Source organism: Pleurodeles waltl, chromosome 5 (assembly GCF_031143425.1).
Source record: "Pleurodeles waltl isolate 20211129_DDA chromosome 5, aPleWal1.hap1.20221129, whole genome shotgun sequence".
Taxonomy (NCBI): domain Eukaryota; kingdom Metazoa; phylum Chordata; class Amphibia; order Caudata; family Salamandridae; genus Pleurodeles; species Pleurodeles waltl.
Genome location: NC_090444.1, coordinates 860,439,151 through 860,457,460, shown reverse-complemented (window position 1 = coordinate 860,457,460; position 18,310 = coordinate 860,439,151). Strand labels below are relative to the sequence as shown.

Genomic DNA, 18,310 nt, shown 5'->3' with positions numbered 1-18,310 from the left:
GAACTTCCCCTTTGGAGGACGGATCCCTCACGCCGTGGAGAGTCGTGCAGAAGTGTTTTCCTGAAGAAAGACCGCCAACAAGCCTTGCTAGCTTCAAATCATGCGGTTAGGGTTTTTGGATGCTGCTGTGGCCCAGGAGGGACCAGGATGTCGCCAATTGCGTCTGGGGACAGAGGGGGCGTCGAGCAAGACAAGGAGCCCTCTCAGAAGCAGGCAGCACCCGCAGAAGTGCCGGAACAGGCACTACAAAGTGGAGTGAAATGGTGCTCACCCGAAGTCGCACAAAGGAGTCGCCGGAGGACAACTTAGGAGGTCGTGCAATGCAGGTTAGAGTGCCGTGGACCCAGGCTGGACTAGGCACAAAGGATTTCCGCCGGAAGTGCACGGAGGCCGGAGTAGCTGCAAAAGTCGCGGTTCCCAGCAATGCAGTCTGGCGTGGGGATGCAAGGACTTACCTCCACCAAACTTGGACTGAAGAGTCACTGGACTGTGGGAGTCACTTGGACAGAGTTGCTGGATTCAAGGGACCTCGCTCGTCGTGCTGAGAGGAGACCCAGGGTACCGGTGATGCAGTTCTTTGGTGCCTGCGGTTGCAGGGGGACGATTCCGTCGACCCACGGGAGATTTCTTCGAAGCTTCTAGTGCAGAGAGGAGGCAGACTACCCCCACAGCATGCACCACCAGGAAAGCAGTCAAGAAGGCGGCAGGATCAGCGTTACAGAGTTGCAGTAGTCGTCTTTGCTACTTTGTTGCAGTTTTGCAGGCTTCCAGCGTGGTCAGCAGTCGATTCCTTGGCAGAAGGTGAAGAGAGAGATGCAGAGGAACTCGGATGAGCTCTTGCATTCGTTATCTAAGGAAATCCCCAAAGCAGAGACCCTAAATAGCCAGAAAAGAGGGTTTGGCTACTTAGGAGAGAAGATAGGCTAGCAACACCTGAAGGAGCCTATCAGAAGGAGTCTCTGACGTCACCTGCTGGCCCTGGCCACTCAGAGCAGTCCAGTGTGCCAGCAGCACCTCTGTTTCCAAGATGGCAGAGGTCTGGAGCACACTGGAGGAGCTCTGGGCACCTCCCAGGGGAGGTGCAGGTCAGGGGAGTGGTCACTCCCCTTTCCTTTGTCCAGTTTCGCGGCAGAGCAGGGCTGAGGGGTCCCTGAACCGGTGTAGACTGGCTTATGCAGAAATGGGCACCATGTGTGCCCATGAAAGCATTTCCAGAGGCTGGGGGAGGCTACTCCTCCCCTGCCTTCACACCATTTTCCAAAGGGAGAGGGTGTAACACCCTCTCTCAGAGGAAGTCCTTTGTTCTGCCATCCTGGGCCAAGCCTGGCTGGACCCCAGGAGGGCAGAAACCTGTCTGAGGGGTTGGCAGCAGCAGCAGCTGCAGTGAAACCCCGGTAAAGGCAGTTTGGCAGTACCCAGGTCTGAGCTACAGACCTGTGGGATCATGGGATTGTGCCAACTATGCCAGGATGGCATAGAGGGGGCAATTCCATGATCATAGACATGTTACATGGCCATATTCGGAGTTACCATTGTGAAGCTACATATAGGTAGTGACCTATATGTAGTGCACGTGTGTAATGGTGTCCCCGCACTCACAAAGTCCGGGGAATTGGCCCTGAACAATGTGGGGGCACCTTGGCTAGTGCCAGGGTGGCCACACACTAAGTAACTTAGCACCCAACCTTTACCAGGTAAAGGTTAGACATATAGGTGACTTATAAGTTACTTAAGTGCAGTGTAAAATGGCTGTGAAATAACGTGGACGTTATTTCACTCAGGCTGCAGTGGCAGGCCTGTGTAAGAATTGTCAGAGCTCCCTATGGGTGGCAAAAGAAATGCTGCAGCCCATAGGGATCTCCTGGAACCCCAATACCCTGGGTACCTCAGTACCATATACTAGGGAATTATAAGGGTGTTCCAGTTTGCCAATGTAAATTGGTAAAATTGGTCACTAGCCTGTTAGTGACAATTTGAAAGAAATGAGAGAGCATAACCACTGAGGTTCTGGTTAGCAGAGCCTCAGTGAGACAGTTAGGCATCACACAGGGAACACATATCTATAGGTCACAAACTTATGAGCACTGGGGTCCTGACTAGCAGGGTCCCAGTGACACATAACAAACATACTGAAAACATAGGGTTTTCACTATGAGCACTGGGCCCTGGCTAGCAGGATCCCAGTGAGACAGTGAAAACACCCTGACATACACTCACCAACAGGCCAAAGGTGGGGGTAACAAGGCTAGAAAGAGGCTACTTTCTCACACTTAGTCTTTGACATATTGTTTTGCACAATATGTAACAATTTTTTACTTATTAGATGTGTGTTTTGCAATAGGTGAAAGAAGTCTGGGAGCTCATAGGAGTTGATTTAATAGGACCTCTTCCCACAACTCAGACAGGTTTTCAAATATATAACTGCAACCGACTATTTTTCGAAATGGGTGGAGGCATTTCCCATAAAAACAAAGAGTGCATTAGAGGTTGCTTCAAAACTTCTCACCATGTACTTGCGCCACGGAAGTCCAAAAAGAATCCTTTTCAATCAAGGGTGTGTATTTGTGAACGAGGTGAGTACAGAATTCTAGATTCTAGTGTTGAAATTAAATTTTAGAACCAAAAATGGAATTCAAAAGAATAATTTCTTTATTAGCTTAACTATAGGGAAATTGGAACTCTAAGAAGGAAATTACCTTAAACTAATGTTTTTGTTTATGTAATTCAAATACATGAAACTGATGTATCTGATGTAGCTTTCTTAAAGCAATTGTGGGCAATTAAAAATTTTTTTTAACATGTTTTCTTAAGAAAGTGTACAAGAAAGTAGATCAGTGAATGTAGATCCTTGCACCAAAACAGCTGTTTGCAAGTCTTGATAGTCCTCATCTGGTAATAGCATCCATCATTCTCCTAATAGTAGGATTTCGACTTTCACTTGCAGTTCTCTTTTGGAAGTCAGAGTAATCGCTACTTTGAGTTATGTATTGCTAGTGATATGTATATTTCTCTCTGCAGTCCTTGATACAGTGCTTGCTGTATCCACCATCCAGCTTTCCCTAGGGTTCCTTGTTCCTTAATTACAAATCATTTAAGATAATTTCACATGAGTGTGGACTGAAAGGCAGGGGTATGTAATTCTGCATGCTGCTGTTCGAGCATTTCAATTGTAGGTAACTAAATAGTATTGAATTACAAATGGAAAGGACAGTGGTCAATTTAGTAGGATTTAGGGGTCGAGAGATGTTCCACATCTGTATACAGTTTTATTTGTTTATCTGCATTACATTTGACAACACCTCATGTGATATCAAAGTTTCTAGTTAAAAAAAAAATAATTCTATTCCCCAGGTGAATTCTGAGTTGTCCAAACTGTGGCAAATTGAACGCTCTGTTACAGCAGCCTATCATCCTCAGACAAGTGGCTTGGACGAGCGAACAAATGCCAACATAAAGAGGTGATTTGAATCAAACCTATTAATATAATGTAACACATTTTGTAATGAGCTATTTTTCTATTCTTTGTTTGCAAGACATGTATTGATGTTCTTGGGCGGTTTATTTCTTAATTTAACCTCCAAGTAAAACAGTCGTACTCTGAATGTGGTATAAATTAAGTTTCAAAATGAACATGAAATAAAGGGATCCTGAATTTGTATCTACAAAATACCCATTTCTTATTTGCAGCACACTTGCCAAATTTGTCAATGAGCACCAGAACAACTGGGACCTCTTTTTGGTCCATGCCTTGTTTGCCTCGAGATCCAAGCCACATAACACGACCAAAGTGTCGCCGTTTCAGCTAATGTACGGTCGCGAAGCAAGATTTCCATGCGAGGTTCCAGAGGAAATGGTAAGAGCAAGGTCATGTGCCTTATATAGGATGATGTTGTAGAAATATTATTCGGATTCCCGAACGACATGCATTAGGAAATCTGCATTTTTGTAGTGTTGATGTCAATTTCATTGATTGCTTGCATAATTTTTTTTCAAATGACAAGTTGGAGGAAGGTCACTTTGTCACTATGTTCATAAACATGTCCTTCTCAGTAATGTAAGTGTGAGATTAATATAGGCAGAGAAAGTTTCATGACATTGATTTCCTTAACTACCTAGCATTGACTGAAAAATAGATCACATTTCTGGCATACTAAAGATTACTTTTCATATTTCCCTCACAGCTTGAGTATATTCTACTTACTGAAACAGAGTATGTAGGTATAATTGAAGAAATGAATACAAAAAGAGCAGAGATGCAGATCCAGATCAAAGCGAACATAGAGGTAGCCCAGGAGAAACAGAAAGAAAAGTACAGAAATAGAGTGACAAAGAAATATAAACATTGCACCTTTAAAGAAGGACAGTTGGTGCTTCTGAAAAACTGCAGGAGAAGTACAAGGAAAGGTGGAGTGTTGGAGAAGAAATTTTCAGGACCGTATATAGTGTCCGAACTCCACGGAAAGCTAGTTAAGCTTGTCAATGCCAACAACGTTCCTTTACATAGAAAATTCAACATTGACATGTTTAGGCCTTACAGGACTAGCAGCAGCCACAAACCATCCAATGGTATGCTTATTGTTTCTTTATCAGATATGTGTTGTATTCTGAAGCATAAACCTAGTCTGAAGGCACTGTGCTGGGTGATAGACAGATCTGAAGTAGAGTTCAGTGTGTAGGAATGGTACTTAAAGTATTACTACTGTATATGTACAGTTATTTAGAAGAAGAGAATGTTAATATGTCTTTTATAGCCATGGGTGGGGAGGTTCAGATGTGTAGGGTCGCTTTTTCATTTAAGTAGCTTTAATGTCCAAATCCGGGCTTTGTACAAAACTTTTCTATGTATGGTGGATGTATCTTTAACATTAGACTGTTGATCATCTTTTTGTTAAAAAAAGTATGTTGGAATGTCATTGAGGTCATGTTTTAATTTTTATTACACTTTTACAGAAACCATGGACGTAGAGGATTCAGCATCCCCTGTTCCTGTAGTAACATCTTGTCAGGAAATTTCAGGTACTGCACATAACACTACTAATGTTATGGGGACCGGTACATGCACTTCATCAATGGTTGCCCATCGTAAATTGGTCGGATTTGAAAGGGACAATAAAGAAATACAGAATCTTGGCAAGGAAGCAAACTACATGATAATAATGACAGAACGTATACACTATATCCACCATTTTCTAAATCTGAAAATCAGTTTACTTTTGGTGTCTTGTACATTACTGTGATTGGAAAATAAGTGTTTGCAGCCATCTTCCATTTCATGTAGAAGCCATAGGCAGGAGTACTTGGAACCAGTTCCAAAATCATCCACTTTAGTACTGGTTAGAAATTTACAAGGACCGTCTCCATTCCTGGGCCTGCCTCTGAATCTACCTTGGCCCCGTAGAGGGTGTGTATTAAACTTAGGTTGCCCATTCTTCCTCTGACCAGTCTGATGGACTATTGATATTTTTTCAAAGTGTCTATTGTGTGAATCAATGTTTGTGACTAGGTTCCTCATTACAACTTTGGCACAGGGGATTAGAACATGGCAGATATGTATGATATACCGTCCGCCACATTACAACATGTATTTTATCTAAATGCACATGCAGTGCGGCTGGTGACATATATGTCCTGTTTGAAGTGGAGTAAATCCTTAGGAGAAATGTGTAATGAGTCCATAAATTGTTGTGGCTATGGACAATAGACTTATCTACAAATCAGCTTATTAAAATTTTCATCACAGATATGAGTGATGGTGCAACAAATTAAGCTGAAAAGCTGTTGGTGATATGGAACAAGCCAGCTAATGGGCGATTGGAAGCAATTGTCTCTAAGATAAACTTATATGACTCTTCCTTCCATTCTCTGGAGTTAGCACAATGGACTGTTGATGAGGTTGGTTCTTTGTATAACTTGCTTTTAAATTATGTCTCAAGTTTGTAGACATTCTTCTCTGCCATGTTTGCAACCTTGCAGAGCAGTGTGAAAAGTAAGGCAGTGCTCTAATTCCTAATAACAGGAATTAGTCTGTCTATACTATGTCAAAATCAGATATACTGTGCACAGACTCCAGGGGTTCCCCAGAGGCTTCACAGAAGGCTAAAGTAGAAAATACACACTTTTTTGGGGTTGGTGTGGTCAAACAGTTAGGCCAATGAAAGGGTAGTGCAAAGCATTAGTTCTACACACCCAGTGAGTAAATGAAGCTTATCCTCAATGACTAACTCCAGGGTACTTTTTTTTAGTATTACAAAAATGCTAATTTCTTTATAGAACTAAAAACATCAGATTGCAGGTAAGTACATTTGCAAGTAAGCATCAAGCATATGTATCAACAACACTTTGTCTCAATGTGTCCATTGCAATCATTTACAGTCAGAAAACATTTGACTCAGTGCAACTTTTTAATACATTTGGATGGGTAAAGTAAAGTTAGCAAACTCTGGAGTTATGTACAACACTTAGGTGGTCATTCCAAGTTTGGCGGGCGGCGGTTGCCGCCCGCCAAACTTACACCGCTTTACCGCCGCGGTCAGAATGGGCAGGAAAGCACCGCCAGCCTGTTGGTGGTGCTTTCCGTCGTTCACGGCCTTGGCGGGTTTTATCGCCAGGGTCGGAATGACCCCCTTAGTCTCAGTCTGCAGGGCTTAAGATGTCCACACTTTGGGATTCAAGTTAACCTTTTTGATGTAGTATTGTTGCATGCAAACAATGAGCTGTAAAACGAGTAATCCACCCCAACAATGCAAAATTCAATGTTACTGTTCTTAGATTTTTTAAAGTTTTTTTTTTTACAGATAATCAATGCTTATCTTGGAAAGTTATGCATGTCCAGACCCCATGTACGTACATTTACGGTTAATTTTTCCATGATATTTTTATTTGAATCAAAATGTGTGATATGATTGTTTTGTTCATTCTTTCTAGTCCACTGCAATATCCGCAACGGTCTGTTCCGCAATATTCCTGCGCTACTACCGCTCGTCAGTTTTCCGTGTAAGTACAATGTTATCTGACTTTGCACACTGGTATTTCCTAATTATTGGGTTCTATAACAGTCGATGTTGGTGGAGAATGTTTAAAGTATCATTTTCTAAATAAATATGAAAGTCAGAGTGAATAATAATTTTCACATCATGGAATCACATCTATTTCCTTGATCCGTACTTCTACTAATAATTTGGACCTTTGACATTGTGATATGCCCCAAACAATTCTTTATATTTATGGAAACGTTATTGTGGACCTCTTACTACAAGTTAGAGGTATTCATAGCTATGTAACATCCCTTACAGGTTCCGTTTGAGGAGATGGAAACTGTTTTGTGTCCCGTCAACACAGGCGTTCATTGGATTCTTCTGGTAAGTGGTACAACTGTATGTGGATATAATCTGTAGTACCTCTCTGTGCGTGTAGGCCACTGTCGGCATGCTTTCCCTCCCCTCTCCACTTTTTGCCTAGTGTTGATGCTAACTTTGAAAGTGTGCTGGGATTTATCTATAGTGCCAACTTCCTACACACACCAACAACCTTCAAATGTGGACAGATTCGACCATCTGGACCCAAAAAGAACGCTGACATTCTATCTTAAATGTACTAAAGATTTCTGGGTGGATGATCAACTCTGTCAGGTATGTGGGTGCGAAAAATGTTAAGGCAGTGCAAAAGCGTACCATCTCTCGATGTGGGCTTCTTTGCGTTACAGTGTGCTACGCTTTGGCCAAGAAGCAACCCCCTGAGGGCCTTCGTGCTCATTCCACCTGAGCAACTTCCACTGCATTAGCATGCAGAGTTACTGTTTTGGATATCTGCCAGACAGCCACGTGGCCGTCCCTGCACACATTTGCTAAACTCTACTGCCTGGACAGTCTGGTCCGTTGGGACGGCTACTTTGCTCGTTCTAAGTAATCCGTGACTTCTGATTTTGTTATGGACAGGTCTGTGTCTGACTGTCCTGTCAATATTGTCATTCTGCCTCTGGCTTTCAAGGCCTTTGGCACTGGTCCGCTTCTGATTAGAGGGGGCATCTCTTGAGATGCTCTGTGCTCGCACATCAGGGCTCACCTATTGTTTTAGGTTGCACTTATTGAGAATCTTCTGTGGGGGTCGGATTGCCTCATTTTGGTTGGGCCTCTCCTGCTCCCACACCGAATGCCTGGCTGTTTCAGCCACACTTTGACTTGCTCCATGGAAAGTCATGTTCTAAGTAATCCGTGACTTCTGATTTTGTTATGGACAGGTCTGTGTCCGACTGTTCTGTCAATATTGTCATTCTGCTGCCGGCTTTCAAGGCCTTTGGCACTGGTCCGCTTCTGATAAGAGGGGGCATCTCTTGAGATGCTCTGTGCTCGCGCATCGGGCTCACTTATTGTTTTAGGTTGCACTTAGTGAGTATCTTCTGTGGGGGTCGGATTGCCTCATTTTGGTTGGGCCCCACCTGCTCCCACGCCCGATGCCTGGCTGTTTCAGCCACACTCTGACTTGCTCCATGGAAAGTCATGTTCTAAGTAATCAGTGACTTCAGATTTTGTTATGGACAGGTTGGTGTCTGACTGTCCTGTCAATATTGTCATTCTGCCTCCGGCTTTCAAGGCCTTTGTCACTGGTCCGCTTCTGATTAGAGGGGGCATCTCCTGAAATGTTCTGTGTTCGCGCATCAGGGCTCACCCATTGTTTTAGGTTGCACTTATTGAGTATCTTCTGTGGGATTGCCTCATTTTGCTTGGGCCCACTCCTGCTGTGCCTAGCTGTTTCGGCCCAACTAGCAGGTGAGGTACCTAAGAGAAATAGTCCCTTATTCCTACAAGAAGGTAAGGCACAGGCATATTTATTCTAGGGAGTGACTGCGCCTACACTCATCACAATGATCCATGAAGAGTGGTCAGTTGCCTGGGGCTGTACTCATCCCAGAGGTGGGAAAATATAGAGCCATGGCACCATATTGGCGTGTAAGCAGTCTGAAGACTGCCTCTCCCTGATAGAGTAGCGGTGAAGGCCTGCTACATTTCCCAGCTCAGCACCCCACCCGAGAGTGAATAGGTGGGGCTGGGGGTCACATAACCCTTACAGACCCTGGTGGGGCGTATATTGATGGAAGGATCCATGCCAGCCATGGACGGAGAGGTGAGGAGCCCCAGTGCCCAAAGATACCACTGCACCTACAGCCCCCTGACCTTAGGGAATCCGACCACCAGTCCTGCAATGTCCAGCAGGCAGCACTATTCCTTGTCCAGCCTGTGGCTTCCTGGAACCAACTCCCTTGACCTAGCCTGCAGCATCTTTTTCCCCCTGGGGCCCCTCTATTGAAAAGTATTAGTAGTATCCATCCCTGTGTTGCCGGTGGTGAATGTTTGGAGTCAACATGAACCCTGACCTGTGGACATATAAACCCCAGTGACTGTAACTGTAAATTGTGTACTTACAATACTGCACTAACACTTTTCTCACCTTAGGAGTGTTTAAAAATTGAAGTGTTGACTTTTTACAGTGTAAAGTGTTACTTCTCTGTAAACTGATTTCTTTGCCAACTCTGAACAAACTTGTGTTGATACATATGCTTGATTCCTACTTGCTAAAGTACTTATCTGCAAAAAAATCCTTTTACATGTATTTTTGCTACATTAAATGCTACATAAAAACAATTGGCCTGGAGTTAGTCATTGACTGTGTGCCTCATGTATTGCCTGTGTGTGTACAACAAAAGCTTTCCATTACCCTCTGATAAGCCTAACTGACCATACTACCACAAAAGAGATCATTAGTATTTTATTCTTTAGTGTCTGTTAAGTCCCAGGGGAACATCTGTACTCTGTGCATACTATATATTATTTTGAACTGCTATATACAGAGCCAGAAGACTGAAAAATCTGGCAGGGACTATGCAAATGCTGCAACCTGTCATCAACTCAGCAGCCCTAACACCCCATACCATACAGGGGCGTGCACGTCACCCAGGGGGGTAAGAGGGTTGCTGGCTCCAATGCCACAACTGACACTCGGACAATTACACCATGAGCAATGGCTGGAGTCATCCCACATACAGTGGACAATAAACCTGTTAGCTGGACTGATCAGCAACACGCCATAGGTAGACTGAAATCAACGAAACCTCACTCCTGTCCACCCTCCATCCTGAATCCACTCATTAGGGGACAACCCTGGCCGACTGATGGTGTTGTTGCATAACAGGATTCGCAAGACCACAATAACATAAATCACCTTGCCTACATGCCAAACACTACGTTCGCAATCCGCTATACTTCAGTATGAATTACTGTCACCTTACAGCCAGCTGCCCACTCCTATAGTAGCCACTGCCTATTCCATGTAATGATTCAGACTTCCGTGCTATATCCTTGAGTGGCTTGTCTGATACTCAATATTAAAAATACTTTTGATTAATTCTCCTGTGAGTACCTGTTTGAGACCCTATACCTAACTGTTATACACAAACCTCTTTTCCACAGTCTCAGTTGGCTGCTTAATCTTGTCCCCCCTCCTTTCCTGTTGCTCGCTTCCCACAGTCCTCGGCCTCCCATCTTGGAAATGATTAAAGCAGTGCAGCAAGGGTGAAATTAGGGTTGTGTGCAATTGGAATGTTGGAGGAGGGGACAGTAGTAACCCCCTTACTGAATTCCAATCTGTCTTATGTTGAGTCCAGTCCAAATGAGGCTAGCTACATAGGTGCTGCTCAGTCAAGCGTTCTTGTGTAGCCTTACTAGAACGCTGAGAGCCTGTCAGACTGATCTATTTGGAACCAGTGTTTCTCACTCTCGTAGACCAACCACTCTGAGATGTATTGTAAGTGGGCGGCCCAATAGTACTTGAAGATATTCAGGCAGGCCCCTCCAACACTTTCACTAGGCCGCATCAGTAAAGAGTTACAGGTCATCCATTGCTTACCATTCTTAATAAAACAGCAAAACTCCCACTGTAAGTGAGTGATATCATCTCAGACAGCCTTGGCTCTGGCAAAGAAAAGCATTATGGTGAAAACAGGGCTGTCTTAGGCTGACAAAAATGAGCAGCAGCAAACAGGTCTCTAATGGGCCATCACTAACAAGTTTTGTCATTTATATCCAAACTTTAGAGTGTGCCAAAAGGGAAAGGACTACAAATACTCTTCAAAACCCTAAGCCCACCCCCACTTTGAATAATCATACTGTGGATACTTTTACACATTTGTAATGTCTGCCAGCCCAGAATAGTATAATTGAAATGTCATGTGTTTGAATGCATGTTTTCAAACATTAACTTAAGTTATCTGCAGTGAGGGAAACAGTTGAAATAGATGTAACAAATAGCCACTAAAACTGATTATTTGTGAAAACTAGAGGTGGCCACAATTATTTCTCCACCACTGGGTGGAGTTGGTATTGTGTGGATTGGAATGGAGAAGTGTACTATTGTGTGGTGTGGGTTTGCAGGGAGTGGCATTGTGTAGCTTAGAGTGTACTAGCATACAATAGGGTGATATTATGTGGTGTGAATTTAGGTGGGGAATAGTGTTACATTCAGCACATTGGAGTGGCACTGTGCTACATGGAGTTGCATTTAGTGGAGAGCAGCCATCCTGAAACACGAAGATCATACTGGAGGATGGAATTATGACAATCAAAATATCGATATTCTAGCCATAGAAATGAAGGAGTACACCATGTACCAAGAAGCATATCCAATGCAATTGCTCTCACATTTGCTCGACTTACAGCTATTAGCATTGTAAACTCCTAACCAGACCTTTCATGCCACATAAAATGGAAATGAAAAGTAATACAAGGTCGATGTCCAAATAAGTAACCAAACTGCCCCAAGGAGGAGGAACAGTCGTAAAGCATTTACCATTGATAACAAAGAACTATGAACGAGTGATGGTGATGTGCATGGCTAAAAGCCCAAATAAATGACAACATGTCAGAAAAGCACCACTCGCACACTGCTATGTTCGACCTCAAAAGGACTACATATTAGAACTTGAATACAACACTTGTAAGGCAATGCAGAAGGAGAATAAAAAAGTTGAGACTAAAAGGTGAAGAGTGTGAAAGAAGCACACACACACACACACAAGCCAAGACACAACGAACAAGCGTCAAGTGATGTAAATGGACTGTCATATGGCAGGTACATAGTGCAGGTTAGAGTGGAGAAGAGAGGGGAATATAGTACAATGGAATATATTGAAGTGGAGAATCCTTTGCAAACCTCAAAAAATTTCTGTAAAAACATATTTTACTCACAATTCAGTGATGCAAAGTTTGGAACTCTGAAGGAAGCCACAAACTTCCTTCCACCTAACATTCCCCGAAGTCAATGGTACATTGCTTGTGTCAGTAGGCCAAGTGGCTGCAACAGGGAAGGCCGCAAAAGGTACTGTAGCGCTAAGGACAACTGAGGTGAGTGCACTAATTAAGCCTGGGTTCTGGAACCATTTCTGCACACCTAGAAAACACAGTCAGTTCTAAAGAATAGACACCCAGGGAAGTGCACAGGGGTGTGCCGTGCATGCTTTCCACAAAGTATTTCAACACAGAATACCATGCAAAGGTATAACATTGAATAAAAGCACTTATTACTTGCAATTACTGTGAATTAAACTACAGAAATATGCATTGCTCCATAAACATCTTACTGCCTAGCGTTCCCCAAGTTGTACCGATAAAAACGCTATCCCACATGTGTGCTTGGGCTTAGTGCCCATGACAGGAATGGATCACACAAGGGTCAATGGTAGTGCTTGCATGAGGGCTGCTGTTGAACTTGGAGCAAGCCATTCGTAATGCAGAGACTAGGCACAAGCAAACAAGAGGGTTGCATTTTTATCAGGACAAATGGAAAAAGAAAAAGGGTGGTAGAGTTTTTGTAGATCCCTGCACATTCTTGTATTTTACATAAGAGAAGAAAGGGAAAATAGTGTTTCAAATGAACATTTCACCTTCGCAGGGTATTGTGGGTAAGCTAAGTTTGTGGGATCCACAGACGCCACATCTCTGTGGACTACCCGGGTGTCTATTTTTCGGGAATTTCTGGTTTTGGTAGCTTCCCTTATGTGGCGATGGAGCCAAGGACCAAAGACAGGTGAACATCTTACAAAACCAGCTGTTTTTGTGATTGGTAATTTGATCTCTCAACATTACATTTTGAGCCCTCCCCTGTCATGATCACTTGCACACCCAAACAGGTGAGGAAACATTCTTCTCTGGAGCCTTAGAAGAACGCTAGGTGGTAGGAAATTTGTTGCTGCCTGCAGATTCCTAAACTTTACCACACCGAAATCCAACAAATTTCTGCATTCACAACAATTTACCACCACCAGACAAGGCCCCATCACATACATTCATACACCACAGGACAGAATAAGTAAGACCAGGAGCTTCATCCACCGCTCTCACAATGTCTTAGGCTTCAGTTGTCAACAGGTATTGCAGTCATCAGCGTTTCAGTGGCTCCCAAGGCACCACATGCAGAGTGGGGGTCTGTGATGACATTTACAAAGCACGGGGCTTCAAGCCAGTAGACATATACGCTGTTCCAAGGTCACGAAAAAATACTGTGAAAAAAGTGAAGGCCAAAACTGGCCAGAGGAACTCCTTCTCCAGATCCACGTAGATGCGCAGAAAAGAAGCTGATTCCAGCGCATCAGGAAAGGGACTATATTGACTGAGTCAACATCATAACTACAGAGTTGCACGACATCCTCTAAATGCACAGTTACTGCTGAGGAAAACTTTCCGGACCCAGTCTGACACCTTGGAGTTATTTGTCTCTATTACATACATTTTATTTTTCCTAATCATTACATGTTATTATATCATTATATGCATCATATTAATATGTTACATATAAATGTCATATAATATGTGACTATACATCGTATTAAATATCACATAGATCTTATGAACAAATACAATTAATACTTTACACACATGGATTCATGATAATCAACAATTTCCTTTCACTGTGGAAAATCGCATCTAACTATAATGTCCATGTAACTTGTGTTTTTAAGGTAATTATTATATGATTCAATAATACAATTTTTCCTTCCACTGTGAGAAGGAAACAGTTAAACAAACACTGGAATGCTTAATCTAATATTACAGTACATATAAATGCATTTAAAGATACTGCTTGAAAGACTATTGAGGCTCCTTGGATTGCTAACATCGTGTTTGGGGAGGTGGGCACGGTCAGACGGGGAGACACAGACGTGCAGGCAGCAGCTGTATGGCTCTGTTTCCCTCTGACGTCAGGGGGGACTCGCACAGATAGGCAGACACACACACAGTTAAAACACCGATACTGAAAATGCATACAGCGCACACAGTTAAAACAATGGTGCGCTTACCCACATGAGCATCTGTGCATTGAAAGACGGAACACCGGAGTCCCAAGCTAGAACCCGCATGAGGGCAGCCAATGGGAGAACGAACTATGTGGGCCAATTAGAGTGTGGAATACCCGAAAACGCTCCCGAGGACAAAACGAAACGGAAAGAAGCATTTTGGCGATATTTCTGAACCTAACAACACGAGCTTCCAAAAAAGGAGGTATACCTTACCCTTCGCTCGTGCAGCGAGGTCTGCTGTTCAGATGTCTCTAGCAAGACCATTAAGGTCAATTAATTTAACTACAGATTGTGTCTTAGTTTGATACCGGGGGGGACAGGCAACGGACCCCGAGGGAGATAGTTGGCACTAGTACCCCAGGGGAGCCTTTCAGAGTTTTATAACAGTTACGGTCTATGGGCAGCTGAAAGGATACGAGGCTTGAGGATCGCCGAAAAACATTGGGAATCATGTCCAAACACGTTTTTCTTACCGGACTGCCAGGTACTGACAGCCGTTTGGCACTGCTTTCGAGAGACTTCGGTATGTAGGTAGTGCAGGTGTGTTGTTGGGCTGTGTGAAGACATGAGAGCTGATGCTGCCTTTAACACTAACCAGAGCCAGGGTCGGACTGGAGAGAAAATAGGCCTAAAGTGTACCCCAATAATGAACTGGATACCTAAAAAAGTGATCCATGTTTGCATTTAAGGGCAGTTTTTGAAAGACACGCTGTATAAGAGTCTTGCGAGGTAAGAAAGATTGCTTGGATTTGAGCTGGCTAAATTGCTACAGGCAAAGTTAGGGTGTCCACTCGTTGTCTGGTACCTTTCTCTAAAACAGAAGGAGTCAATTCAGCGTTGTCGGAGAGGCACAGAATGACAGTGCTCATCAATAGAAAAACACAGACGAGGTACTGAGTAGGGTGACCAGATTTTTAAAATAAAAAACCCGGGACAGGTTAGACATAAAAGTAGGAGTAAAGCCTTTAGTTCACTTTTATATCTCTCCTGTAAATATGTGTGTATGTATGTATGTGTATATATATATATGGAAGCGGCTAGCAGATAGGCAGAAACCAATAAATTATTTCTTCAGTTATTTTAGACTCTAGAGCTAATGTGAAAGGAGAGCTTCTTTCACTTCTGATTACAGTTGACCTGACCTTTGTTCTAAAAACATTTATTTCAAATGAACGAAAGTGTTTGCAGGTTGACCTGACCTTTGCCCGAAAACCAGGACATGCATTTAAAATGAACAAAAGCATCAGGACACTCCTCTGAAAACCGGAACTGTCCGGGGAAATCTGGGATGTCTGGTCACCCTAGTACTAAGGAAATAATTAACAAGCATTTGCAATGCAATAGGTCTCCCATTTGCCTGAGTTACAGCTATCGGTTGTGTAAATGCATAACTTGACTTTTCTTGCCACATATATTGGTCAACATAGCCACATAGTTTGGTCCCCTCTGCCACATAATTCCAGTGGCCCTGCATATAACTAAAGCACTTCCATTTACCTTCTTCCTCTATCTGCAGCAAACAAAAAAAAATAATCCCTTATTTATTATATTTATTTATATTATTATTTTGCCCCCCCACCAAGGAAAGAAGGCTATTAACACTTACAAAGGCAGAACAATTCTGATTCTTTCACATTCCTTCGCTTTACGGTGGTAAAAGGGGCAGGGATATAACCGATATATAATCCCTTGGCCTGATTTGGTATATAAACTCACATTTTGTTCTATGTACAATGCGGGTTGTCAGCAGAGAAATTTATCTGACTTCTGTGATAGTGGTAAAATAACCTGTGTGAAAATCTATGATTTGCTGTGAACAACTGTTAAACTAGTCACATTTAAACTTGATCTCAAAACATTAACATCATGTTCGCACAATGTCAAGGTAGATGGGGGCAGCTCAGCTTTTGCACATGGTAGTGCCATGGCAGAAGGAACCTTGATAAACATATCCCTGATATGGAGAAACTGCCATCTGTTTAGGACATTGAATGCAGACATTTGTTCTTGTATATAGCCAACATGTGAAGGCTTGTTTCTTTTGTGAGAAGGAGGTAGGATACTTATTTATTACACTGTGCTGCTTTGGGGGAAAAAACATGGCCTCAGGTGCACTTATGTAAATGAAAACAAAATGCCAAGAGAAACTTAGCGCCTTCAATGAAAGGCAGACTGCATGTAAACAATTCACCTCAATGTTCATGGCAGAAAAAAGTCGGTATTTACCTTATGATGCTGCTTAGCCTTCTGTGTATGTATGTGTGTGTGTGTTTTTTTTTTTAAATGAAGATATATAGCATCGCATAGCCTAATACTGACACATACAGTGCATCCTTACATCCCAATATTATTTATTCACGTTTGTGAACACATGTTGTTTCTTTCAGCGCACAGGAGAGAAACTAACAATTTGGGATGATGCACTATGAAAAAATACAAAAAAGGTGCAAAAGGCACAGCAGACAGTAATTGGCCGATAGTAGGCTACAGTTATAATATGATGTTAAATTGCAGTGGTGGGAAGGAAATGCTATTTGATACACACCAGCCTAATAAATGCAATATGTGCACTTTTCATCTTACAAAGAAATAATGTAACTATTTGATGTGTTCAACCTCTAGTAGGATGAAGCAGATTAAGCATTTACAAGGACTACATGCAGATGCGCGCCAAATACGTTACTGAGTGGGTGGTTTATACACTACAGGCAGGCATTTTGCTTCATTTGAAACATTCTTAATCAACCCTTCATTTGCGCTTCCCTCTCCAGGCCTTTCACAGCTCCAGGAACTGTAGCTGTGGTGGCCTGTCTGTGCCATGGATCAGCTGACAGACCTGGAATCAAGATGGATGGATGAGGGACCATTCTCGTCTAATGACCCTGCACCATCCTAGATAACTCATGTATTACGGAAGACACACACAGAGAGGTGCATAGGCACAAAAAAGATTCACATGTCTACAAAGAGGTGAGCACGCACATAGGAGCTTGCTCACAAAATCATGTACGCGCCTTGACACACACTGGAAGGGGGAACAGTCAGGCACAGAAGTAAAGTAAAGTAACTGGTGCTCACGCAAAGCACTCCAATACCTTTGGGTCGAGTTTGCACTATATAAAACCGCCCAAAAAGAACTTGCAAGTTTTAAAATGGAGCTGAAAGACATTTTACAGAAAGCGACTCAACAATCAATAAAAAAAAAAAAAATGTAAAGAAGCCGCTCATGTCTGGTAAAGGCATACAGGAAGTGAAAAGGTATTCCAAAATCAGAACACAAGCCAAAGCAGGAGTGTTAAACAGCATTCCAAAATCAGAACATGAGTCAAGCAGGATACTCCCCTCAGGTAAACGCAGATGAGCCGAGGCAGGAAATAATTGGGAAAAAAAAGAGTTACCTCCTACCAGTGAAAACGAAAGGAAACTGTACTTGGCTGGTGCTCCTGAGCCAGGAATGTAAGTGTGGTAACGGAATACTGAACTAGTTAGGAGGTAGCAAGGAAAAGTAACGCTGCAGTCAACCAATGGTAAGCAGCAGGTGGGATCAAAGTCCTTTTTTGAATATAGCAGGTCTCTGCACTCTGCGCATGCGCGATGTCGAGGCTCGATCTAAAAAGTCAGTTTTTAAACTCAGTATCATACAAGTTATTTGAAAGGCTTTCTAATAAGAACTGCAAAGTGTACTCCTTTGTAACACATCATACTGTTTTCATTTGACCCTCATGGAAAACCAGGACCTAAGCTAAAATTAGCAACATCTGCTGGGGCAGCTGGTTAAAAAAAACAAAAAAAAACAGGGACTATTCCGGCAAATCCAGGAAGCCTACTCACCCTAGGCAATGTTTGTTTTAATATCCAAGAAAGTAACGGTTAAAAACAAGCCCAGCAGACCATAAAACAGGCCCACTAACTACAAAAAAAGCAGCTCACACACTCACTGTTAGTGTCAGACTAGCTGTGAGGCAG

General features: G+C 42.8%; 1 protein-coding gene and 1 long non-coding RNA gene across 5 annotated transcripts in view; one reads left to right on the top strand and one right to left on the bottom strand.

Moving 5' to 3' along the window:
- Window positions 1-14,643, bottom strand: part of LOC138296097 (uncharacterized) — a 241,014-nt gene extending 226,371 nt beyond the window's left edge. Inside the window, exon 1 of one of the 3 annotated variants that reach the window (XR_011203756.1) lies at window positions 14,558-14,643. This is a non-coding gene — a long non-coding RNA (uncharacterized lncRNA). Of the gene's footprint in view, window positions 1-14,344; window positions 14,418-14,557 lie in introns of those variants that run through there. The other 2 variants (XR_011203757.1, XR_011203755.1) reach the window with 2 other exon arrangements.
- Window positions 14,644-14,668: 25 nt separating this feature from the next.
- Window positions 14,669-18,310, top strand: part of NTPCR (nucleoside-triphosphatase, cancer-related) — a 704,976-nt gene continuing 701,334 nt past the window's right edge. The window contains exon 1 of one of the 2 annotated variants that reach the window (XR_011203753.1): window positions 14,669-14,828. Coding sequence is in view for 1 of the 2 variants with exons in the window: in XM_069234947.1 (XP_069091048.1) it covers window positions 14,795-14,828 (34 nt within the window). In the remaining variant the exon portion in view is untranslated. The remainder of the gene's footprint in view (window positions 14,829-18,310) is intronic. The other variant, XM_069234947.1, reaches the window with a different exon arrangement.